The following is a 24,203-nucleotide window of genomic DNA, read 5'->3' on the forward strand; positions in this document are numbered from 1 at the left end:
TGTTATCGATGTTTAGTGCTTCAATAATTGTAGAGATTCTTATGAGTATTACTAAACTATTATAAATATAATTTTACTTTTCTTTCAATTAACATTTACACTACAGATTATGTTTTTACAACAAATAAACTTCAGCATAAAATAACTTATAACTTATGAATCCATTTGATTGGTGTACACATACACCTTATCTTCTCGGGCAATTATCACTGATTGTGACTGAAAATCGAAGCAGATTAGTGGAAACCAGTCTTTTGATGATCCAGGAATCTTTGTAATTATAATTTCACTCGTTTTGCCATTTGGATTTATTCTATGAACGTTATTCGAGTTTTTACAGGAGACGAGTAAAAACCCATTATTGTCAACCGTTATACCTGTTGCTCCAACTATATATTTATTACTGAAGTCAAACAGTTTCCTACCATCCTGATCAAAGCACGACACTTTATTTTCATTGTATTCTTCGGTGCAGAAAATACGATTTATACTATCACAACAGATATACCAAGGCTTCATTTGCATATTTATAGTTTTTATTTTCTCTCCGTTCAAATTAAATACTCTTAAAGTGTTATCATCACAGCCTACAAATAGTTTGTTGTTCATGCACATAATTCCATGACATTTTTCCCTTATGTCTATTTCGAAAATTCCGCTTTGGGTTAAATCTACTATCACAACTTTATTATCTCTAAATAATCTCACTGCAACACGTTTGCTATCAACTATAGCTATTTTTCTCGGCCCTTTCGATAAAGGTACTATACGTTGGCATATTCCTTTAATGTTATAAAGTATAAGTTGCTTTCCGATATAATCAGCAACTAAAACGGTTTCTTCTAGCATTTTAATGTCACAAATTGACGCTTTATCTACCACAAACTGATTTTTTAATATATATTTGTCTAACAAATTGACAACTGTATGCTGTGTTGAAGCAATGGTGTGTTTCTCATTACACACGTCACACATGGCTGTTTCACAATTCTTACACCAATAATCTGCAACTAAACCACATGACTTGCACCTGAAATTGTATCGTTAAACACATGTATATTATATCTAGACAAGCTACTGACTAAAAAAGCCTGTTGTCGCTCACATAGATCTACATTAGCATGTGCATTTTTAGCAATGGTCGCTCTCATATATTAAAGACTAGCATAATTTATAAATAAAATCAATTTTGTTCGTCTTCAATAAATTGCAAATCATTTATTCAGTTTACAGTTTCTCTTTTTGTTTTTCCCAAAAAGAAACAAAATTGCTATTTAAGAACAACCACTACTGTAAAAAGTCGGCAAAGTATTTAGGCAACATTTTACTTCTTTTGTATCTTCTCTTGTTGACGATGTTAGTTATTTAAATAGTCTATCTTTTCTAGTTTTTAAGATAATAGGCAAACGCGAAAATGTTTTATAAATCGTCCTTAAAGAACAGTAACTCCTATCATGAATCAACTGACTAGTCAGGCCTGCTGACTAAGTTGTAGATCTTGACTTGCTTATAAATATTTTGATTTGAGCGTCACTGATGAGTCTTATGTAGACGAAACGCGCGTATGGCGTACTAAATTATAATCCTGGTACCTTTGATAACTATTAACACCACTGGGTCGATGCCACTGCTGGTGGACGTTTCGTCCCCGAGGGTATCAGCAGCCCAGTAGTCAACACTTCGGTGTTGACATGAATATCAATAATGTGGGCATTTTTATAAATTTCCTGTTAACAAAACTTTGAATTTTTCTAAAAACTAAGGATTTTCTTATCCCAGGCATAGATTACCTTAGCCCTATTTGGCACAACTTTTTGGAATTTTGGATCCTCAATGCTCTTCAACTTTGTACTTGTTTTGTTTTATAAATAATTTTGATTTCGCTATTTTAAGTGTCTACCTATCTATTAAAGCTAATACAATCAATAGAAGTAATCAATCGTCATTAAAGAGCAATTACTCAAATAATTGGAAAGGGCAAAATTTCATGAATTTTCTTTTTTTCCCTTCTGAATACAAATTTTTCTGAACTCGCAAGCCCAAAATGTATACAATCCAAGAAATCGAGCACAAATGCAAGAACTTTTTAACTTATCTTTTATTCATTTTCTATTTTGCAACATCAGTTAAGGCAAGACGAATTGTGTTTCTCCATTATTTATATAAAACTAGCTGTCAAATTTACAATCAAGATAATAATGTAAAATTTTAAAAACTTACTCTATCTGTGTATTCCAATCACGATCTGTTTAAATAATTAAATGAAATTATTATTAATTCAAAATGGAGACTGAATCTTAATATCGTTCAGAAATTACAATAACATTAGAATTATCATAATATACCGTAGAGTTATTCAATAGACATAGATCACAAATGTATACTTTATATATCTGGTAAATGATGTAAATATGTCCTTACTATTTCGTAAAAAGTACAAAATAATAAATAAAAACCAGTTGTTTACAGAACAATAAAAGGTCTTTCCAACCGAACTGATGTATTTGGATAGGCCAATATATTCACTACCGGTTTGAAATATAAAATTATTGTATCCCTTAATAGCTTAACTTACACTTTCCAACATTTAATGAGTTTTGCATATTTGATGACATAAAGGAAACAAGCTAGTACTTTCTAAAACACATAACTACTTCCGGTTAATAAATAGTTACTGCCTTATCTTTACAGATGGATTCGGGTTTTTTTATAGGTCGTGTTTGGTCCTATAGCTTTTTACATGTTGCAGATTTTTTGAATTCTCTGATTTAGATGTTCGGCTTTGAACATTCTTAAGGTAAACAAAAAAAAGCAGGTAGAACGGACAACAATTATAAAGTGTTACTTAAATTTATTTTTTCACTTTGATATATCAATATTTATCAACATATAGTTTGTTTGAACTCAATTCTTTATATCATCTTGAAGTCCATTATATTTCATAGTGTGTCTCCATGTCACGGGGCGATCATGCCCGAAGACGCCACATAGAAAGAACACATCTTTTTTAAAGATAATTCAAAACAAAAGATTGAATTGTCTGCTTTTCGATTAAAAATCATTAATGAAACGGGTTCCATCACCAAATCGTGTGCAATACAATATTAATCAACTCTCGACAGTTAAATTTCGATAATTTAAAACGCTCGGCAAGCCCTACTTTTTTATTTGGAAATTTTAACTGTCTCGAGTGGATAAATAAATTCAAATCGAAACAGTCGTAAAATCTATATTTGTTGTTTCTTGTTACGTTTAAAGCGAATTCATTAGGAATATAAACTAGATTAAAGAATTTTTTTTTTAAACTTGATAAGATTATATAATCGGAAATGAAATTTATTAGAAATTAAACGTTTTCATAGTTACAATAGTTTTATGAATGTGTATCGACAGCCGGATTATATATTTTAAACAACATACAAATTTAATTATTTTGACATAAAATACGTACTGATTGTCTCTACAGGAAACCCCTGAAAGTAAACATTATGATATAAATTAACGGTGCCAATTTTTCTGCACCAGATGAGAATTTCGACAAGAAAATGTCTCTTCAGTGATGCTCGTTGCCAAAATATTTGAAATCCAAATCTTATATAAAAGATGAAGAGCTATAATCCAACAGGTATAAAGGTCACATACAGGCATAGCAAATACGCGATTTCCTTGGTTCAATTTGATATATTCGACTATACAAAACACTTAACAATGTACCAATTGACAGGCAAAGAAGCAGATTATCGTAAAACAAATTCTTTGTTTTTATAGTATACCAATTTAATGATGATTAGGTCTCGTAAAAAATGTAAGTACACATAATGAGGAAACATATGAATACATGATTATCTTGTGCTAAATATAGCTTAATAATATGCATAGTAATTTGTCATAATTCGTCAAGGGTAAAATTAATTTAACTCACCATGCATCCTCTATTTCAAAATAATATTCAATTAACTGCGGTATCATATTAAACTATAGCAATGAGGCTTTTTTGCCAATGTGACATTTATGCCAAAGAGATAAGAAGAACAAAACGCCTTAAACCTCACCTTCGATTTCTGCTCTATCCATACTTCAATTATTTCTTTTGCTTCATGGTTTTCGTTGTGTTCCGAACAACAGTACTTTTTCAGCTGACTCAACTCTCTGGCGGTTTTTCTACCCGTTTGTTTCGAAAATGTTCCAGTTTTGCATTTGTATTTAACATCGTATTTGATATCCATTTGATACCTCTTGATAATATCATCGACTATTTCTTCTATTTTGGTTCGAAGGTATACAAATTGTAAACCATCTTTAAGCCATTGCCATACTTGAAAAGCTATTGTGTCATTTGCTGTACAAAGAACAAGTTTTGACGTTGCCGACTTGTTTAAATCGAAAACACCCAAACTACTATATAGAGCTAGTCGGGATTTCACATCAGCTTCACTCACATGGTAAATTCGAATTAAGTGAACTAAAATATGGTTAAAGAATGCCGGTGGTAAAAAATCAAATTCTAGACAAACCCACGGCGTTCTTTGGCAGGTGTCCTTATTGATACCGAAATTATCACTTACTGTTGCAAATGTTCCATACTTAATTAAGCAGGGAATGTAATAGCTTTGCTGGAATGAAAGAGGTCGTCTAGTTTTTGGCCTGACAATTATATCAAACTCTTCCATTACTTTTAGTAGATGATCTTTATGCTTGAAAAAGTTAAGTTTTGGTACCTTAGAAAACATCTGCTCTATGTAATCAATCTTAATTTCGCCCGTGTCTGTTATCTGGTTTAAATTATCTATATCAAGATATTGTTGTTGGAATTCGCACGGTGATACGAGACATCGGAATGCATCTACTAACCAGACCGGATTCAAAATAATATACTCTCTCAGTCTTTGGAAAAAAATAATATTCCCCATTTCATGTTGAACTCGCAAAAATGAAATTACATCTTCCTCATTTGTCACAGGAAAAGTACTTTCAAGACCAATTTTTATAACATCTTTCAAAGAAACTATGTTATCCTTTTCACTTGTGACTTGTAACTGTTTTTCAAGATGTATCCATGATAATGGAAGTTCGTCTTCCCAAGAAGACATACTTTTGGCAGTTTTCCATATTTTTGAACGAAGAATGTCAAACTTATTTTTATCTACATCTTTGTTTGAGAGGTAGACAATGTCTCTAATATGGAACCGTTTTGGATGAGAACCAACATTTTCTTCCAAGTGATGTTTGAAGCATTTTGTAACTTTATGGAAATCCTACAGAGTAAAAACACAATAATGAAATAAGTTGAACAAACTGACCTGTCGCTTAGTTCGTGATTCTTATAATATCACCTCGAATTTGACGTCAATTGTCATCTCAATTACAGACAGTATTAGATCATATTACAAACAAGAAGACTTTAATTTAGAAATTAAAATTTTCACCTATATTAGGAGCAATATGTCAACTTCTCCTATATGGGATTTACACTTTCTGATTCTTTCGGTATTTAAGAGCGTAGAGCTATTACTAACACTTTATAAAAGTCACAAGTAACTCTGTTAAAAGTAGATAACTCATGGTTACGTCAAAACGACCCGTCTTTGTGACTGAAAAGGTTCATCTGAACATCCCAAGACTTCGTTGATAAATATTTCGAATCGACTTCACAAATAATAAACGATGGTTTTGACTTACATCTAATCACGTAATACAGTGTTCTTTTTATTTGTATTAGTATATGTATACCTTTAATACTTAGCTCATGTTTTGGTATCTACTTTTGTCTTTGCTAGGTACTTATACATCCAGTCATTATGTTATTACGCTATAGTCATTTTGTTTTCGTGTCTTTCATTTTTGTTTATGTACTTTGTAGATTGTCTGTCTACATATAATTTTGTTTTCTTTATTTCTTTATTTAAATATGTTTTAATTTACGTCTTCCTGCCTGTCTATCGGTCTGTCGCTAATGGTTTTTGTTGCCTTCTCTTGGAATCTTTCGTATGTTGTTGCAGATATCAAATATTGACGCAAACCCTATAGCCATATAAGTGTTTTGTTTACCAAATTAAAGATAAAACTCACAATATTTATCAACTATTTGTGCAGTCAAAAGAGATGGGATCTTTTGAAATCGTTATTTAACAAATATTGATCAGACTTATTACCGTTACTTTGTCTATTCCTGTACAAACAATGATAACTGGGGGCTCTTTTTCTTCTAACTTTTCTTGTCGATTCTGTATTGAGTAACAATGAATACAATCTAACCAGTAATTTGTGTATTCTAAAAATAAAAATAAAAACAAATCTGCTTTACTCAACAAGAGAAATTTAAAAAAAATTGTACATTACACATAAGTTAGATGTATTCAACTCTTAACTTTATTTTGTTGTGTATAAACCATCAAAGAGATGTCTTTGTACAACGCTCATTTACAACTATGAACGCCTCCCCGGAAAAAAATCGACACATTAAGGAACATTAAAGTCGAAATACTTCTCCAATATTTCAAAATGTTAACATTGTGTACCCTTTCTATAATTTATTATGTTATTGTTCAAATTGACATTGAAGATAAACGATTGAGCTTATATTCTTTTGTGGTTTTGTTATTTTTTTCTTGGTTGTGTTTCATAGTAAATTAATGATGGAATATTAAGTTGTTCCAATATTCTTGTCTTTAATTTTTGCTAATATGCTTTGTCTATATTCCTTTTTGTGCTTCTTTGTTACATATTTGATTTTTTCTATAGAAATTAAGATTATAACACCATGTTTGTTGATTGCTATACAACTATTTTATGACATATTTCAACAAGTCTGTTGGTTTCGTCCAAACATCGTTGGTCAAAATAATGATATTTGATGCGACTGTTATACAAGTTGGAGGTTTAGCTAGCGGTTGCTTCAAATCCAGGTTTAATCCACCATTGTATACAGAAAGAAATGCTTGCACCTAGTCAGGAATATGACAGTTGTTATCCTTTCGTTTGATGGATTTGAGCTTTTAATTTTACGTTTTCTTAAGGGTAAAGTATTTTGTTATTTCACCTTTTTCTTAATAAACAGCTGCACCATGAGCGCATGATACGCCCGTTGTCTTGTATAGAAGTTTTATGCAAAATCATACATAGTTTCTGAGAAAGTTTTAAGCAATAACCATATACTGTTTTGGAGATACAGCGGCACATGTGAAACCCCTCCTGTTTTTTTTTTTTACAAAAACTTAATATCACTAAAATAAAATTTTGAATCAAAACCAAAAAGTATACAGATCTTTAGATTGATATAACAAAGAAGTGTGTAAAGTTTTAAGCAATAACCATTAATTGTTTTTGAGATACTGCGCGACATGTGAAAAAACCTCTCCTTTTTTTACAAAATACTCAATAACTCAAAAATGAAATTTCAAATCATTATCAAAAAGTATACAGATCTTAAGGATGTACTTAGGTGAAGTTTTGAAATTTGTATCAAATGTTCGGAGTCCTTGGTGTTTTTCCATACAATACAATGTAAAAATATTTGCTCCATAACACCTATTTTTTTTTCATATAAGACGTAACAGCTCATGAAAGGTCATTTACAAAAGTTTTAGAAGATTCTTGATTTTCTTTCTTTTGTTTTGAGACCCAAATAATACCAATGAAAATATAAGGTAAAAGAGAGAGTCAGCCTTTTCCCGTCATGTTTTAAATCTCAAATATCTCGAAAATGAGGGCCATAACATATCAATATTTTAGCTTAATCTTTATCCTTAATTGATGCTCTACTAGCTTTAAGTATCACTTTTAATTTCTTAATTTCTTAATTTTTTACCTAACCTCACCTTAGTACATCCTTAAGATTAATATAACTAATAAGTGTGTAAAGTTTTATGCAATAACCAAAAATCGTTTTTGAGATTAGGTGCGTCATGTGAAGAAAAAAACACACCCTCTTTTAGTTACAAAGTGCCGTAACTCAAAAGGTTTTAATCTTATTTTCACCAAATGTATACAGATCATTTGACCATCATAAGAAACAACTATAAAAGTTTACGGTGCGACATGTTTACGCCGGACAGACAGACGGACAGACGGACATACAGACAGACGGACACCCTATACACTAATACGTCCCGTCAAAATTTTGACGGGCGTATACAAATTATATATATGAGACAATATCTGAAAAAGTCGATTTTCCATGTCCCCCACTTCACCAGCAATTATTTTTTTATTCAACCATCTTTTTTGAAAATTTCAAGTTTCAGTATAAACTGAATTATATAATGCACCAACTCTTTGCAATTTATAACTCATTCTTAAATTTCTTCCAATAAAATATTGTAATTTGAATGTTCAACACCCCCTAAAATCATGTTGTCCCCTGTGTTTTTTGGAAAACTAAATCATTCAAATAACATCCAAATTAATTAAACAGGCTTCTGATTCTCACAAATATGATAAATTATATAATAAACTTGCCCTTAATTTGTCCTTTTATATTATAACTATAGCATGTAATAAAATTTTGCAAATTTTAAGACAAAAAAAAATTGTCCCCAGAGGTGATTTCCCTCCTGTTACCACCGAGTTTTTTTTACCTGTGGAAACGTTTACAAGACCAATAGTTATTTTCCCATTATGTATTGTGAAGAGCATCATTTCCTGAATGCATTAGTACAAAAAAATAGTTGAAATGGCTGCAAGGTTTGAACATTCAAGCCCATCCAAGGTAAGAATTTATAGAAAAATACTTATTGGTGTTCCATCCTGTTATAGCCTTTTCTTCCACTTTCTGAGAATATTTTTAAGTGTGCACCACAATATTAAGTGTGTTTTTATATCATCTTTTTAAATTTATAGGACACAGGAAATACACTTACATTTAATGTGATAAAAAGGACAAATCTATCGCGTAATTCCTTTCTGTTACGTTCTGTCATGTTACCTGATAAAAAGTAACAGCATAACCATCATTAGTAACAGGAAGGATATTCAAGACATTTTCACTGAAAAATCGAAGAGTTAATCTACTATATGTCAAACATTTCATTTAATATAAGTTATCACCACCATATCAAATAAATTTCAAAATAATATACACTATATCATTTGTGAATACAAAAATAGGTTTTTTACTTTTGATAACAGCAGAGAACATTGTGCAATTTAAGTATAGTAGATAGTAACAGAAAGGAATTTATTTTAGAATTTTTCATTACCTAGGCAGATTTTTCATCTTGCAAATACAGTTTCAAAGACTAAATGACATTGTTTGCTGTTATCTTCCAATAGTGACCAATCTAAAATGATGTATTTTTCTTAAACTTTAAAATTAATCAGAAAAATCCGTTCTGTTACCAACTCTGTCCTGTTACCGTTGTCCTGTTACTCAAGATTCTTTCATGTTAACGACATACCGAACTATATTTAAGTATATTCCTAAACCTTTTGTATTGCAAATGTTAAAATCAATAATTGGCATTTGATAAACTATTGCAGGATATACTAGTAAACCACAAATAATGTCTTAAACTTATTCCTTATTCCCGTTAGAAACTTTTTAAAATTGATTCCCTTTGGTAACAGGAAAGAACTGGATTTTTTTTGTACCATTTTTAAAATTGCCATTGTTTCCTTATTAAACAATTGTTTGAATTACAGACAACAGTTCCTAAATCCCAAATGTGTGTTCTTCGATTTGTGCTATTAAAATACCGGGTTTAAAAATATTTTTTTTGGTTTTTTCTTATTGCCAAAAAATAGACTTTTTCAGATATTGTCTCATATATTTAAATTTTACTTATGGTAATACCTTCATCTAGTTTATAAGGGGAAAAAGAGTATTTTCTTCAACATCTTATATACATACATGAACTTCTTTTACGTTAACATAAAATCTCAATTAGAATCATGTTGTAACACAATAATAGCATCGCTTAACCGTTTAGTATAGGTTTCTGTTTTGATAGCAGATACAAAATGCATTTTAAAAAATCAATTTGGAATACTTTTTTTTGCTTACCTCCAATATCGTCAAATTTACCGCTTTCCTGTTGGACTGGCTGAGCTGTTTCGAAACTTGATAAGTCTATTGTCAACAGGTAAATTGCATTCATAGTCAGAAAAGTTTGATGTGTAGCATAAAAATCCTTCTGTCCGGCGAAGTCCCAAAAATCACATTCAGCACATTCTACATTTTCTTTATTGCTCTCACTCTGTAGAACATTAGACAACAGATAAAGCTGGTCTGTTTCCTTATTTTCAATGGATTCGTCCGTATGAATTTGCTTTTGACGAAACTCATGTGGTAGATTTATTTTTGATTCTGATGTCTGTTGAAAGTTGCCTTCATTAGTCCTTATGTTGTCGATACACGCCTGTATTGGAATATTTGTTAATGAAGTCTCCTGCGTAATTTTACTTTTATTTTCTTTCAATAATTTATTTTTTGGTTGAAAATCATTATGTGTAAAATCGTCTTGGACCTCAGTTAACTGACCAGCAGTTTTCTTCGGTAATATGTAACTGTCTGTTGAATCCGTCAATTCGGCGTTTCGGAGGAACGTCTTTGACTTTTGTTCCAAACCATGTAGACGAATGTCTTCCTCGACTAAAGCTTTTGTTTTGTCTGCCTCTAACTGCTGTTCCTTGGCAGCATTACTATGAATGCTTATGAAATCAAGTTGCTCGATGTTGGCAGAAGCTATAGGTTCCTGAGTTTTGTTTTCAAGTATTTTTGCTGAAAACGCGTTTTTAAATTTTCCGTCAAAATCCTGCTTGTAGCATTTTTCTGAAATATTTTATTCCACAAGGGAGATCATTACTTAAGGCATTAAGCATGCAGAAAATTCTCAGCAGTAGGATTAGACATATCAGGCATTCATTATTGTAATAACAAGTGTCTTTTTTCTTTCCTCCCGAAAGAAAAATATATCAGTGTTACATTGTTATCAAAGTATCTTACATAATTATAATGCTGGAAAATAGAAAACGCTTTTGAAACGTTAAACGACATTTGCTTAGTCTTTAGTTTTCTATGTTGTGTCTTCTGTACTTTTATTTGTCTGTTTGTCTTTTTATTTTTAGCCATGGCGTTGTCAGTTTATTTTTGATCTATGAGTTGTACTGTCCCTCTGGAATCTTTCATCCCTCGTGAATAAATGAATGGTTTGATATTTAACACCGCGTGCCTTAAAATTAGACAAGACATTATAATTGATATATAACTCTATAATTTTGCATTCAAATATTTAGGAAAGCCGTTGAAAATATAACCAAGATCTCCCTTTGCTCTGACTAGTGATACTATTCAAATTTCATATCATTAAACAATAAATAAATACACACGTTTTCACCAATTATATATAACATAACAGGTACTATAACCTTCAAACACTAATTCAATATTATAATGCTGAAATGCGAAGGGTCAACACTGAAAAAGGTTTTTTTTATTTCGCCACATACAAAACACAAACCTTCACTGAAGATCCACTGTCCGTCTGAAATCCGAACTTTACATCTTCTTACTTCTACGTTTATGCCATCTGTACTTTTCACGTCATCTATTTCCTCATTCAGCAAACGTCGCATTAAACAAGTTTTTCCCGCTGAATATTTTCCAACGATCATCATTCGTATGTGTCGTCTTTTCATTGTGCCTTCTTTAGCTGTCCTTAGATATCGTTCTCTATCCCAAAGTGGCATTCGTCTGATAAAATCGGGCATAGCTACAGAAAAAAAAGCTTTTAAAGATATTTTTCTTCATAAAAGCTTATGTACATCGGTAAAACCTTAACACTACGTTTGTTCAAAGAATTGATAGATTAACATATTGCTCTTCAACGGTTTCGGTACTTATATATTTTTGGATATGAAATGTTTTGCTTTGACCGTTCTTGATGAAGGTACATCCAGAAAAGCGCTTCAGACACAAGAAATCATTATACGTGTTGTTTTCAATTTTTTAACATGTACGAGCTATATAAATAGCATCCACAAATGATGCGGATATGATATCCCATTTGTAGTAAGGTTTCCACACACTTGTTAATGACCAATTTTTCAAACATTCGTTGTCAAAATAATGGAATTTTATGCGACTGTCATACACGTGAGAGGTTAAGCTAGCTATACAACCAGGTTTAATGCACCATTTTCTACATAAGAACATGTCTGTACTAAGAAAGGAATTTGAAAGTTATTCTTTCGTTTGATGTGTTTGAGCTTTTGATTTTCCTCAGAGTTCGGTATTTTTGTGATTTTACCTGCTTGTATATATGTTATACTTTGGTCTATTTTGATAATTTTCAACTCTTCAACGTTTGCAATAGAATTTTATTTTTTCAAAGGCTTTAGCCCCTTGTATTTCTTTAATTGTCAAAAACGTGCACGTGCCTGTGATTAAGTAAAACATATCGTTAGTGTTGTTACAAGTTGTATTTTGTATCGATATCTCTGACGTCACCATATAATAGTATTAAACAACTTACGTTAGTAAAAACGTGAACGTCACTAAAGACTTCGAAAAATGTATGTGGTGTATTCAATTATTATATAAATAATCAAAACATCCAATTATTTTTTTAGAGCAAATAAATGGTTAGTCCTTTGTCAATGTTTATTCAAATTAAATATTCTAGTTTATCCATAAATATACCCCGCCTTTAGAAAAAAAATTGGGATATACCTCTTTCTGTTCGTTCGTCTGTCCATCCGTCCAATAAATATCTTTTGTCGTATTTTCTCACAAATTTCATCATAAGGGTTTCTGATTTTTTTTAAAATAATTCCTGTTTACCGAAGTTACATTTTTTATAACTTGTTTATATAATTCCTGCTTATCATACTTACATTTTTTAACACTAATAAAATTATCTTATAAGGGTTTATATAAGTCTGCTATACCTTTTCATGCGTTTTCAATTTGATTCATAACTCTTAATTATCGAACACTTAATACATATTTTTTTCAGAATCATTTAGTTGAGGCAAAGGTATCATCAGTGAGCAGTAGGTCGCACTTTCATTCTCTTTCCTATATCATACAAGTTTATTAGGTAATGCAACTTTATGACTGGCGTAGAGCGAAGTACATTGAAATATTTTTCAGGTGGTCTTTCATAAGGAAACACGAAAAGCAGTGGCGGATCCAGTGGATCCCTGGGTTTGGAACCACTCCTGTTTGAACGATCAACGCACTTGAATGGGGATGTATCGTTGGGCCCCCTTTAAATGGCTGGATTCGCTCCTGTTAAAAGTCTAAAATTCGGAAAGAAAGTTGTGTAATAGTAGACTACAAAAGTTTAAGGAGGTTCATGTGCTTTACAAATAAAGGAATAATGAAAAGTACATTATATCTACAACAGACATGTAATTACGTTTGGTCAAATCCCTTAATATTTAATTGGAAAGAGTTGTGTTTAGTTGTTTCAATGTTTTACTAAACTTTGTTTGGGCTACAGTAACATTGCGTATTTATTACCGTGTTATTGTCTACACCATTGGACATAATATTTTGAATGCCACCTTGGTATCGTATATCTCATTTTTAATAAATAGATATGTGCACATATCTCTAAAACATATCCCCCTAGTTGAATAGACTTATGACAATCAAGTTTTTCATCTGTAGTATCAATAACGCCACTTTATTGATATTCAAGTCTAATTTAATAGGAATATGTTACAAGAGATATACAGTGTATGTTTTGAAGAGACAGTAACATAACGACAAAATTAGACGAGGTAGATATAGAGAAAGGCCAACACTAATCAATGTAAGGCGGGTGTCCACGCAAAGTTGATCGTCGTTCCGATCATATACAAGTTGCAAATGAATTTAACATGAACGATCAAATATCTTCAAATCAACTATGAAAAGCAAACCAAAGATGTTTGAATTTTGACTTGCAGTGACGTGGTCTTCTTCAAAAGAGGAGCGAAAGATACAAGAGAGATACAAGAGGAACGATAAAACCCTTAAATCGAAAATAAACTGACAGCGTCATGGCTAAAAATGAGGAAGAAAAACAGACAAATAATAGTACACAAGAAACAATATAAAAACTAAAGACTGAGCAACACGAAACCCACCAAAAACTAGGGGTAATCTCAGGTGCTCCGGAAGGGTGAGCAGATCATGCTTCACATGTGGTACCCTTTGCTATTGACTATCGTTTTTATCATCTCACACACACGTTTTTCAGATATCATAAGGGTAAATCTTATGATGTAATGGAGGTTTTGTGTAAATCTATATATTTATAACCACAACAACTTACCAGTAACTTTTAAATATGCTGAACTGTTTCTATTTCCAACTTTGATTTGGTACTGTCCTTCACTTTTGTTATCAGTTTGCCATATGCATAACATGTGAATGCCATCAGCTGACTTGATGGAGATGTAAGAAATGTCCCTAATTGGAATGCCATCTTTTGACCACTTTGCATTGAGTTGCTTATCCACCACTTCACAAATAAGAACAACCTTTAGACCTTCCATGCAAGTCATGTTCGTCAAAGGCTTTGAAATTAGATCTGAAATATAAAGAAGTTTTGTCGAATGTGTACTCCCTTTTAACAAGTGCAAGATAAGACGCTAAATCATAGAATACTCAATAATTCAATGCAAAAAAACATTCGCACCTTTTAGGAAAATACCAAATGTATTTGACAATCTTTAGAAACAGAAATCGGAGGCTTGCCGAGTTGTTGTCCGAATTCATAGCAAGTACACGCATCAATTTTATAATATCCTACCCTTCGGATATTGTTCTGTTTTACATTGCGATTTAACATATACTTGTTTTCCATTCAAATCGTGGAATTTGGTTTTTAATGAAATTGAATTGACTTCAAAACGGATCGCAAATATTTTTTTAATTACTTTTTGTTAGAACAAAAAAAATCAAAAGCAAACAAAACAAATTAACACTTTCTCTTTTGAAAAAAGCATAACATACCTATAACTTTGACATCGGCTTGACGTGATACATTATTCACTGTTATTTTGTAATCACCACAGTCGTCTGAATTCACATTCAAAATTTTTAATTGATGTTTAGCACCGTTCATAGAGATCTGTATTCTTTCAGATATCTCTATCTCATTTCCATCTTTAGACCAGATAGCAGGCATATTTTTATCAATAACTTCACACTCTAAAAGACATTCTCCTCCTTCGACACAAGGAATAGGTCGTAGATCAGCTTTAAAGTAAGCTGAAACTCAGAAAAGAAATTGTATCCGGCAAATTTTCCTTACTGTTACGTATCTGTTGAAACCAGGTCTATCTCAACTATCCCCGTAATCATCCATTTAACTAAGAAATGAACCCTTATTGAGAAAGCCTAAAAGTACTTTTAATATATCTTTACATAACTTTCAAAATTAGAGTTAGATTCTATATTTATTTTTGTAACTATGAATCTACTGACAATATCTATTTCATGTGCAATATAGCTCTGAATTGTGATTGTGATTGAATATCTGGCATAGCATATTTACAGACTGTATGTTATTTAAGAATTTAAAATTGAAATTGAAGTTTCATCTATAATGGTCCTTTTTCCGAAATATAAATAGATGATTAGATTCGGAATACCACTTATGATTAAATTGGATATATCAATCAATTTGAAAACAGGCACAAAAAAATCATAAATCTAGATACAAATTTCAGTATGTTAAGAAGCCCCATAGATTTTATGTTTGTTAATATTAAATCAGATTTTGACAAACTTGAGAACTGGTCCCTCAATAAAACTCTAAATACAAGTTTAGATTCAGCAAACCAAAAAGTAAAATTGCAAAAATACTGAACCCTGAGGATAATGCAAAGGGAAAAGTAAAATGGCAAAATCAAAAGCTCAAAAAACATCAAACAAATTGACAACAACTGTCATATTCCTCTAACTGGAATTGGCATTTTTTCCTAAATGGATTAAACCTAGTTTAGAAGCTAGTTAAACGACTCACTTACGTGCGTCTGGCGTATTAAATTATAACCCTGGTACCTTTGATAACTATTATATGATAGTCCCATGCATTTTTAATATATTGACAACGATGTGTGAACAAATCAAATAGATATAATAGATAAAAATGTCAAAAATAAAGGTACATCAGTCAACATTGTGTTATTATCTCAATCACTGTGAAAACAAACAAGTATATAGGCAAACATTTACCGTATGCATGGTACAATTACACAATGGTGTGATGTAAAAGTACAGAGCCACGTTACAGATAAGAAATACAAACTGACATATAGGCAAAACAAAATAGCAAAAATGAAAGACAATATTACAGAAACTGTCATAGAACAATAACACCACGACGGCGGTTAAAGTACACAGCCACACCAAATGTAAGGAAGAAATATAAAAATAGATATAAACACAGCCTATTGGCAAAAATTAAATAAAAGAATATAAAGATTATCATAGAACATAACACAATGACGAGTTGAATATGAACGCAAAGCAGTAAAAGTAATTATAATATTCATAAAGACAAATAAATGGATTCTTTAACACGTTATTAAGACGATAAACAACTTCAGTACCCAGAATCAACACTTCAAGATCGTTGTTAATTTATTGTGAAGTTGATACGAAATATTTATCAACTAGGTATTGATACCTTCCGAGGAATTTTTCATAGGTTTTTTGACACACCCCTGGTTCAACAACTTTCTGCTCAGCCACTGATGACGTTTAATTTTTTTAAATTATTTTATTAGTACCACTGGGTCGATGCCTTTGCTGGTTGACTATTAGTCCCCGAGGGTATCACCAGCCCAGTAGCCAGTACTTCGGAATGTATCTCCCTCATGCAAAGCTCTGTTTCCTTTCACAGATTGGGCTATACTTTTTGGAACTTTTGGATTATAGCTCTTCATCTTTTACATAACCTTTGGATTTCAAATATTTTGGCCACGAGCATCACTGAAGAGATATGTATTGTCGAAATGCGCATCTGGTGCAAGAAAATTAGTACCGTTAATTGTATTACAAAGGCTGTGTAGTAGTTGTATGCGCTTGAAAAACGAATAAATTAGGAAATGTATATCAAATATGCAGGTGAAGTTTCTATATTGCTTTTAAGTTGGGGAAAATTAATAGTTTCAAAATGAAAGTCGTCTCGTTTGTCATAGATTATGGTACTGAGATGACCGTCTATGTCAATATCGAGGTATACGTCTTAAAATGAGACGAAGGAAGAAAATAACAAGAAGGTATAATTGCCAATGTGACAACTCTCCACAAGAGACCAACTGAGATAAATATCAACATCTACGTCTCACCGTACGGCCTACAACAATGAGCCATGTCTATTGTTTCCTTAATTTCTAGTTCTGGGAGATATATGAATGGAAGAGGTCAGGAAAGAGGAGCACACAGTTCGTTCCAATATGTATGCCGACAATTCGTTGAAAAAGTCATCACCTAAATGTAGACCAATATGTATACCGTGCACAAAATCAAAAATCTAAATTTTAAGGTCAGATTGAACATATCAACGACCCCCCACGGTGACTCTAATAGTTTTCAGATTTTCAAACCACATATCCTCATTCTATAATAATCTTAAACCAAGTTATTCATTATGTTTTTTTTATTGTTTATTTAGTGATACTTACATTGTACCTTTAAATCTGTACGTCTTGAAATATTCCTAATTCTAATTTGATATTCCCCACTATCAATAGGTTTGACCTCTTTTATCTTCAATTGACAACCGAATCTTGATTGTGTTGTCTGATATTTCTCAGAATAGTTTATTTCATTATCATTGAAGAACCAAATACAGATAACATCACTTATACTTTCAACTGTTTCGCATTCAAAAGAAACAGTTTTACCTTCAGTAGTAGTCAGTGGTTTCAAATTCGTTGTGAAATACGCTGAAAAATAAATAACAGCTCTGACCAAAATTATTTTAAAATTACGATGGATTGTCTCTGTGTCTCAGTTTGTAATGCAATCTTATATTCTAATGCAATTTGGATGTAACAATTTCTTTCATTGACTAAAAGTTGCCGTCAAATCCACAGTTGACCTGGCGTAACTAAGGAGGGGCCCGCCATTTTGAATTGATGAATCAACAGATGTTCGATTACTACTTTATAATCGAAAATAAAACAACACCTACCTCGAATTCGCCGTTTTAATGTAGTTTTATCTGAATTTGAAGCGTACAGGTAACGTAATAACGTCCAGTTTGTAAGTTTTCAATTGTATGACGTCACGTTTAGCCATGACGTCTTTTTGTAATGCATTAGAATCGTAATAACAGTACTGTAGTTGAAGAGTTGCCACCGGAATTGATGAATCAACAGATGTTCGATTACTACTTTATAATCGAAAATAAAACAACACCTACCTCGAATTCGCCGTTTTAATTTAATTTTATCTGAATTTGAAGCGTACAGGTAACGTTATAACGTCCAGTTTGTAAGTTTTCAATTGTATGACGTCACGTTTAGCCATGACGTCTTTTTGTAATGCATTAGAATCGTAATAACAGTACTGTAGTTGAAGAGTTGCCACCGTCAATTTTGATTTGACGGTCGCAAATCTCCGTTTTACTGTCTCCGCTACGCGTCGCCAGTAAAACTGCATTTGCGACCGTCAAATCTACAATTGACGGTGGCAACTCTTCAACTACAGTACTGTTATTCTTTAAATAGTATGTGAGGGTATTTTGTTTTTTTGTTTATCTGTATCTCTTGTGTCAAGTCAACGTCTGTTTAAGGTGACTTTAACATTAGTTTTGTTGACTGTTGACTATAGAGGGCGTACATTGTTACGTTACTTGTATTCTGGTTTACAGTTGGTTAAAAAATATTATATGTGGAGACAGGTTTGCTATGTATAATTTGAATCAAATAAGTACCATGAACAAACATGATAAAACTATAAAAGCTGAATGTACTTACGAATAACTTTCAACTTCAAGTCCTGACTAGATTTTCTCTCAACCTGCATTGTATATACACCATCATCTTCCATATTTGAATCCCTGATGATTAATGTATATACTCTTCCATTCTCATCCTCAATAACACGGTTACCGGAAAATTGAATCGGAGACCCATATTTTAACCATTTTACTGCAGCGTCTTCTTTAGAAAGTTCACATGATATATCTACAGATTTCCCTTCAATGACTGTAACTTCTTTTTCGAGGTTTCGTACAAAGTAAACTGTTAAACAAATGTAATATAGTATCGACGTAAAGTTAGATAATATCATAAGTTGCTTAGTGGATCTTTGAAAGAGACATAATCCCTTAAAAATATTTTTGGCAAATGAATAATGAAAATGAGGTCAAGGTAAGATGATCTCCGGTATAAACATTTATACATTTATAACAATCCGTGTATAAGTCTACAAAAAAGATGATAAATTACCTATAATATAATTAACAATACATATTGTTAACCACTGAACAATTTAAATACGATAACGTTCACTTGAGCCATGTTAGCCAGGCACATAACCTACAATTGATGTGAATGCCGAATACACTTGGACTGACACAATAGTAAATTGAATATATCTATTGTTACAAATAACAATGCATTTTGACCACAGGGTGTGACGAGCGGGTTTTCGTGAAACCCCTGCTTCTACTCCCGAAAATACGGTCCATTGTTATACATAATTATCTAATATACAGCGAAAACAGAAGATATTACTTATATACGGGAGGTTTGGCGTGCCACAAAACCAGGTTCAACACACCATTTTTTCATAAAATGCCCTGTACGAAAATCAGGAGATTGGCCATTGTTACATTGTGGTCCATTTCTGTGTGTATTACATTTCGGTGTTGTGTCTCGGTTGTGTCGCAGTTCTCTCATATTTGATACGTGTCCATCAGTTTTGGTTTGTAATCCGGATTTGTTTTTTCTCTAGCGATTTATGAATTTTTAACAGCGGTATACTACTGTTGCCTTTATTTAAAGTATTCACTACAAGTTTTGTCAAGACATATTTAAATTTATTTTACATGTTTTATGAAACTCTTATATCGACATAAATATTTAGCATAGTGTACATCAAGAAAAAATCGTTTAACCTCTCTTTTGCTTGAAGCTAAAATTTCAATCCCATTTGACAATGACTTAAAGAAAATACATGTTCAGAACTTATATCTGAATTATACATTAAAAGGTGGTTCCACGATACAAATGTGAAATCAAAATATATTTGCCGATATAAAATCTTTGATCGTCTTAATGAGGTGTTCAACCTCCCCCCATACATCCTCCTCCTGGATGGTTCCTACATATGCATTTTTGTATGTTAAGCGTGTCCGATCGTTGGGTTTCAATTCAAGACACACTTATCCCTCAGTACGTTTGAATATGAAAGTGTGTTTAATGTTGGGGCAAATCTAATAAATCCTCTCTAGTGAACATACACACCTCACCTCATTCCTAATTTGAGATAATGTAAAACACATTTAGTTTGTAAATGAAACACTATAAGTACTCAGTCCTTCCTATTATTTGTTTTCGTATTTATTGAGTACAAGCAGATGAACCTTGACACTGAAGTCTAATATTTCAATTGACGTAATTTTTCCGATAAGGGAGCCCTTTGAAGAACAAAAGTAATGCATAAAACAAACGTGCACAGGCTGAACTGTTTTTCTAGCTTTACTGATCATGTGAAGCAACCAAAACAAAATAGAGAGGTCTTGTCTCTATATCTCCTTCATAAACATTTTTCATATAATAGTACAGTTACAATTTCCAACTCAAACCAACATTGAAGTAAAAATATATAATGTAGATATAATTTAACATTACGTATGATAAAAAGTTGAACATAGTGTGGATGGAAATAGTGCATCTTAAACCAAGCGATATACCTTTTCGTATGTGCTGGTCAATTAGCTTGTCTAACTCCTTGTCATAATGAAATGGGCCAACGAAAACAACTGTAACAGAAAAACATGAGGTATGATAATAACATTATTTGTCAAGTCAATATTAATTCAATACTGTATCATTATACGGAAATATAATTATTTGTAAATCATCCTATATGGTTTTTTTTATGCATTTGATAACCTTTTAATATTTGCATACAAGTTGCATCTAAATAGGTAGTCAAATATTGCATTAAACAGGCAATATTATTGTGTAAATGTGTTTGTATTATATAAATTGAAAATCAAAATAGTAGTTAGTGTACTCACCAATTATCAATATCAACAGGACGAGAATTGCTGTGCATGTTGGTAGATGAAACCTGTCTGTAAACAAAGCATGATAACAAAATTGGTCAACTTCTACAAAAATATTTCCTTTCTATCGTACAGAAAGATTCAATTTAATGGCATAGTTATTCATATAAAAACAAATTCTAAATCAAAAACTACCTTGACCAAAAACTTTAACCTGAAACATGCACTTTCATTTTCTATGTTCAGTGGACCGTGCAATTGGGGTCAAAAGTTTAATTTGGCTGTAAAATTGAAAAGATCATATCATAAGGAACAAGTGTACTAAGTTTCAAGTTGATTGGACTACAACTTCATCAAAAACTACCTTGACCAAAAACTTTAACCTGAAGCGGGACAGACGGACGAACGAACAGACGGTACAACGAACGGACGGACAGACGGACGAACGGACGCACAGACCAGAAAACATAATGCCCCTCTACTATCGTAGGTGGGGAATAAAAATTAAATTGACGACAACAGGACATTCCATTTTCTTTTCATTATTGTTACTTTCATTATAATAATATAAAAGTATCATTATCATCAGCTTTCTTTACAAATATAAAGTGACTGCCCCGATATAGCCTCACCTATCAATCAAATACAGTGGAAGTCATGCTAAATCAAAACAAGAATAAACCTTTAAATATAAACTTATTTCGCAGTAACGAAGGAATAACCCAAAATGAAACACATACCTCGTTTTGTGATATTACTATGTGGAATCAACAGGATTTCTGTTTCGTTTCTAAATACAAAAATACATTAAGCTTTACAATACGATCACGCAGCTTTCCAAAGTTATGAATAACCTCACCATTCTAACGTATTTCGGTTGGTATCATAACTGGCTTGTTTGCTTTTAAAAATCATCAATGGCAAGGTGGATCATACATATGTGCGCTCCTTTCTTTGTTCTTTGTAACTGACTAATAACAGATCTTGACGACCAAGACCTTAGTTTGATTACATAATTTCGATTTATTGCAGAGCATCGTCGTTCATATTTAACCAGGCTTTAATGAGGTCCGCGTGGACAGTAGTTTTCAGTTATCTTTTGTTTCAGTCTATTATCATTTCCGACGATTGTTAAAAAGTGTCTTCATTTCAAACTGTCGTTATCATCCTTATTTCCCGTTTCCCTTCTGTTTCAATGAATGTGTTTTATGCCTTTGGCCTTTTAAACTTATTTGGATTCGAGCGTCACTGATGAGTCTTTTGTAGACGAAACGCGCGTCTGGCGTATACACTAAATTTAGTCCTGGTATATATGATGAGTTTATTTAATTCATGTCTTATAAGTTTAAATTTTACAATAATAATCCATGTTCAAAAAGTTTCAGTGTTTATCCGGTAATTCTCCAAACTCTTGATTTAACTAGCTAGCAATATATTTAAAACTAAATGAAATTGAGAATGGAAATGGGGAATGTGTATAAGAGACAACCCGACCAAAGAGGTTTTACGCTTTTATTGAATTTACTTTACTGAAAATTCAGCTAATCACAAAATCATTTTTGCTTTAGCTAACTTACCTAGGGTTTTCCAGCAGAAGTTCAACTGTTCTTCCTGATATTGAGATACAAGTATAATCTGAAATTACATGCGTAGTTCTATATTAAGCTCCTAATTTGACAAGCAAGAAAGGGTTTTTGCATACTACACCCGTACATAAAAACAGACTGATTTTCCAAACAAACATGAAACAAGGAATTGATTTGATAATGATATTGGTTAAATTATTTTTTCAGAAAAGTATATCAAATTATACTTTAAATATAACCGCAAAGCTGTCGTACAACTTCAACAATTTCTTTTCAAATAAATTAAGATATACCTGGTGAAAGTTCGAACACTGCTTTTTAAAGCAAGCACAATCTTCTTCTGGAGGTTTGCAATACCTAAAAACATTTTGTCTAAAAATAAGTCGATTAAAAATTTCTCTTCAAATAAATAATAATGTACCTGGTGAAAGTTCGAAATCAGTCGGACACTGGTTTTTAAAGCAAGCACAATCTTGTTCTGAAGGTTTGCAATACCTAGAAACATTTTGTCTAAAAATGAAGTCGAATTTTTTTCTATAGTCACATCTGCATTCAACATCTTGAGTAGGACTTCCTTTATCGTATAGGATTTGACCCTCTTCGCTACATGGCGATTTAGTAAATACACAAACGCTGCTAACGTTTGTTGAATATTTCATTTTGCCTGGTTGATATCGTTCTTCAGAACACGGTCCTGCATCATAGTTACCACGTAAGATTGTTTTGGTCCCTGTAAATGATAAAACAAAAATACTAGTAGTTAATTAGCATAATATTTGTTCGAAACATAACCTGGTTTTCTTCTTAAGTAAACCTAGCACATTATGTATAATTGTGTCTGTTCGATTTCATGAGCCTGTAATTCAATGGTGGTCGTTTATAACAGTTGTCGTGTTACATATTTATTTTGGTACATAGATAAGGCCGTTAGTTTTCTCGTTGGAATAGTTTTACATTTTCATTTTGAATCTTTATAGGTGACTATACGGTATTGGCTTTGCTGACAGTGAAAGGCGACTTATGTATGTTAATTTCTGTGTTATTTTGGTCTCTTGTGAAGATATGTCTCAATATTATTTAAACCACGTGTTCTTTTTAATATTTGATTGTACATCACCACAGATGTTGTATCAAGAAACATTGACATGAGCCCGGACCTTCTTTTTTAAAATCAATGTCAAAAATTAGATTTGAAATGTACATGTAAAACACTTTGGATTAACTAAATATATGTTTGTTATGATGTTTGATTACTGGATATATGCATATTCAGTTAACAAGAATGTGCTCCTAGTTAAAGTTCATTTCATCAAGCACCATTTTGTGGAGCACGAAAAAAGGTTATATGTATTACTCATTTTCTAATGTTTAGACTATTGTGATCAATTGGCACGATTGTTTTTATATTCTTTATTTTAATCCCATTTCAAAC

General features: G+C 32.0%; 1 protein-coding gene across 1 annotated transcript; it reads right to left on the minus strand.

Moving 5' to 3' along the window:
- Positions 1-64: 64 nt before the first annotated feature.
- On the minus strand, positions 65-24,129 carry LOC134693628 (uncharacterized). The gene is made up of 17 exons (XM_063554466.1): positions 24,126-24,129; positions 23,193-23,501; positions 22,763-22,820; positions 21,926-21,975; positions 21,198-21,254; positions 20,868-20,936; positions 18,925-19,191; positions 17,626-17,889; positions 14,945-15,202; positions 14,262-14,519; positions 11,457-11,708; positions 10,001-10,768; positions 6,153-6,271; positions 4,053-5,255; positions 3,452-3,473; positions 2,221-2,245; positions 65-1,030 (listed from the first exon to the last, which is right to left on the minus strand). Exons 1-17 carry the CDS (start codon positions 24,127-24,129, stop codon positions 154-156), a joined length of 4,860 nt encoding a protein of 1,619 aa, XP_063410536.1. The 3' UTR covers positions 65-153.
- Positions 24,130-24,203: the final 74 nt, after the last annotated feature.

Source organism: Mytilus trossulus, chromosome 12 (assembly GCF_036588685.1).
Source record: "Mytilus trossulus isolate FHL-02 chromosome 12, PNRI_Mtr1.1.1.hap1, whole genome shotgun sequence".
Taxonomy (NCBI): Eukaryota; Metazoa; Mollusca; class Bivalvia; order Mytilida; family Mytilidae; genus Mytilus; species Mytilus trossulus.

Coding starts and splice junctions, on each gene's coding strand:
- LOC134693628 (XM_063554466.1), bottom strand. Junction 21,255..21,925: donor TAGTAATATCACAAAACGAG/GTATGTGTTTCA, acceptor CTTTGTTTACAG/ACAGGTTTCATCTACCAACA. Junction 5,256..6,152: donor CAGGAATAGACAAAGTAACG/GTAATAAGTCTG, acceptor TTTACTCTGTAG/GATTTCCATAAAGTTACAAA.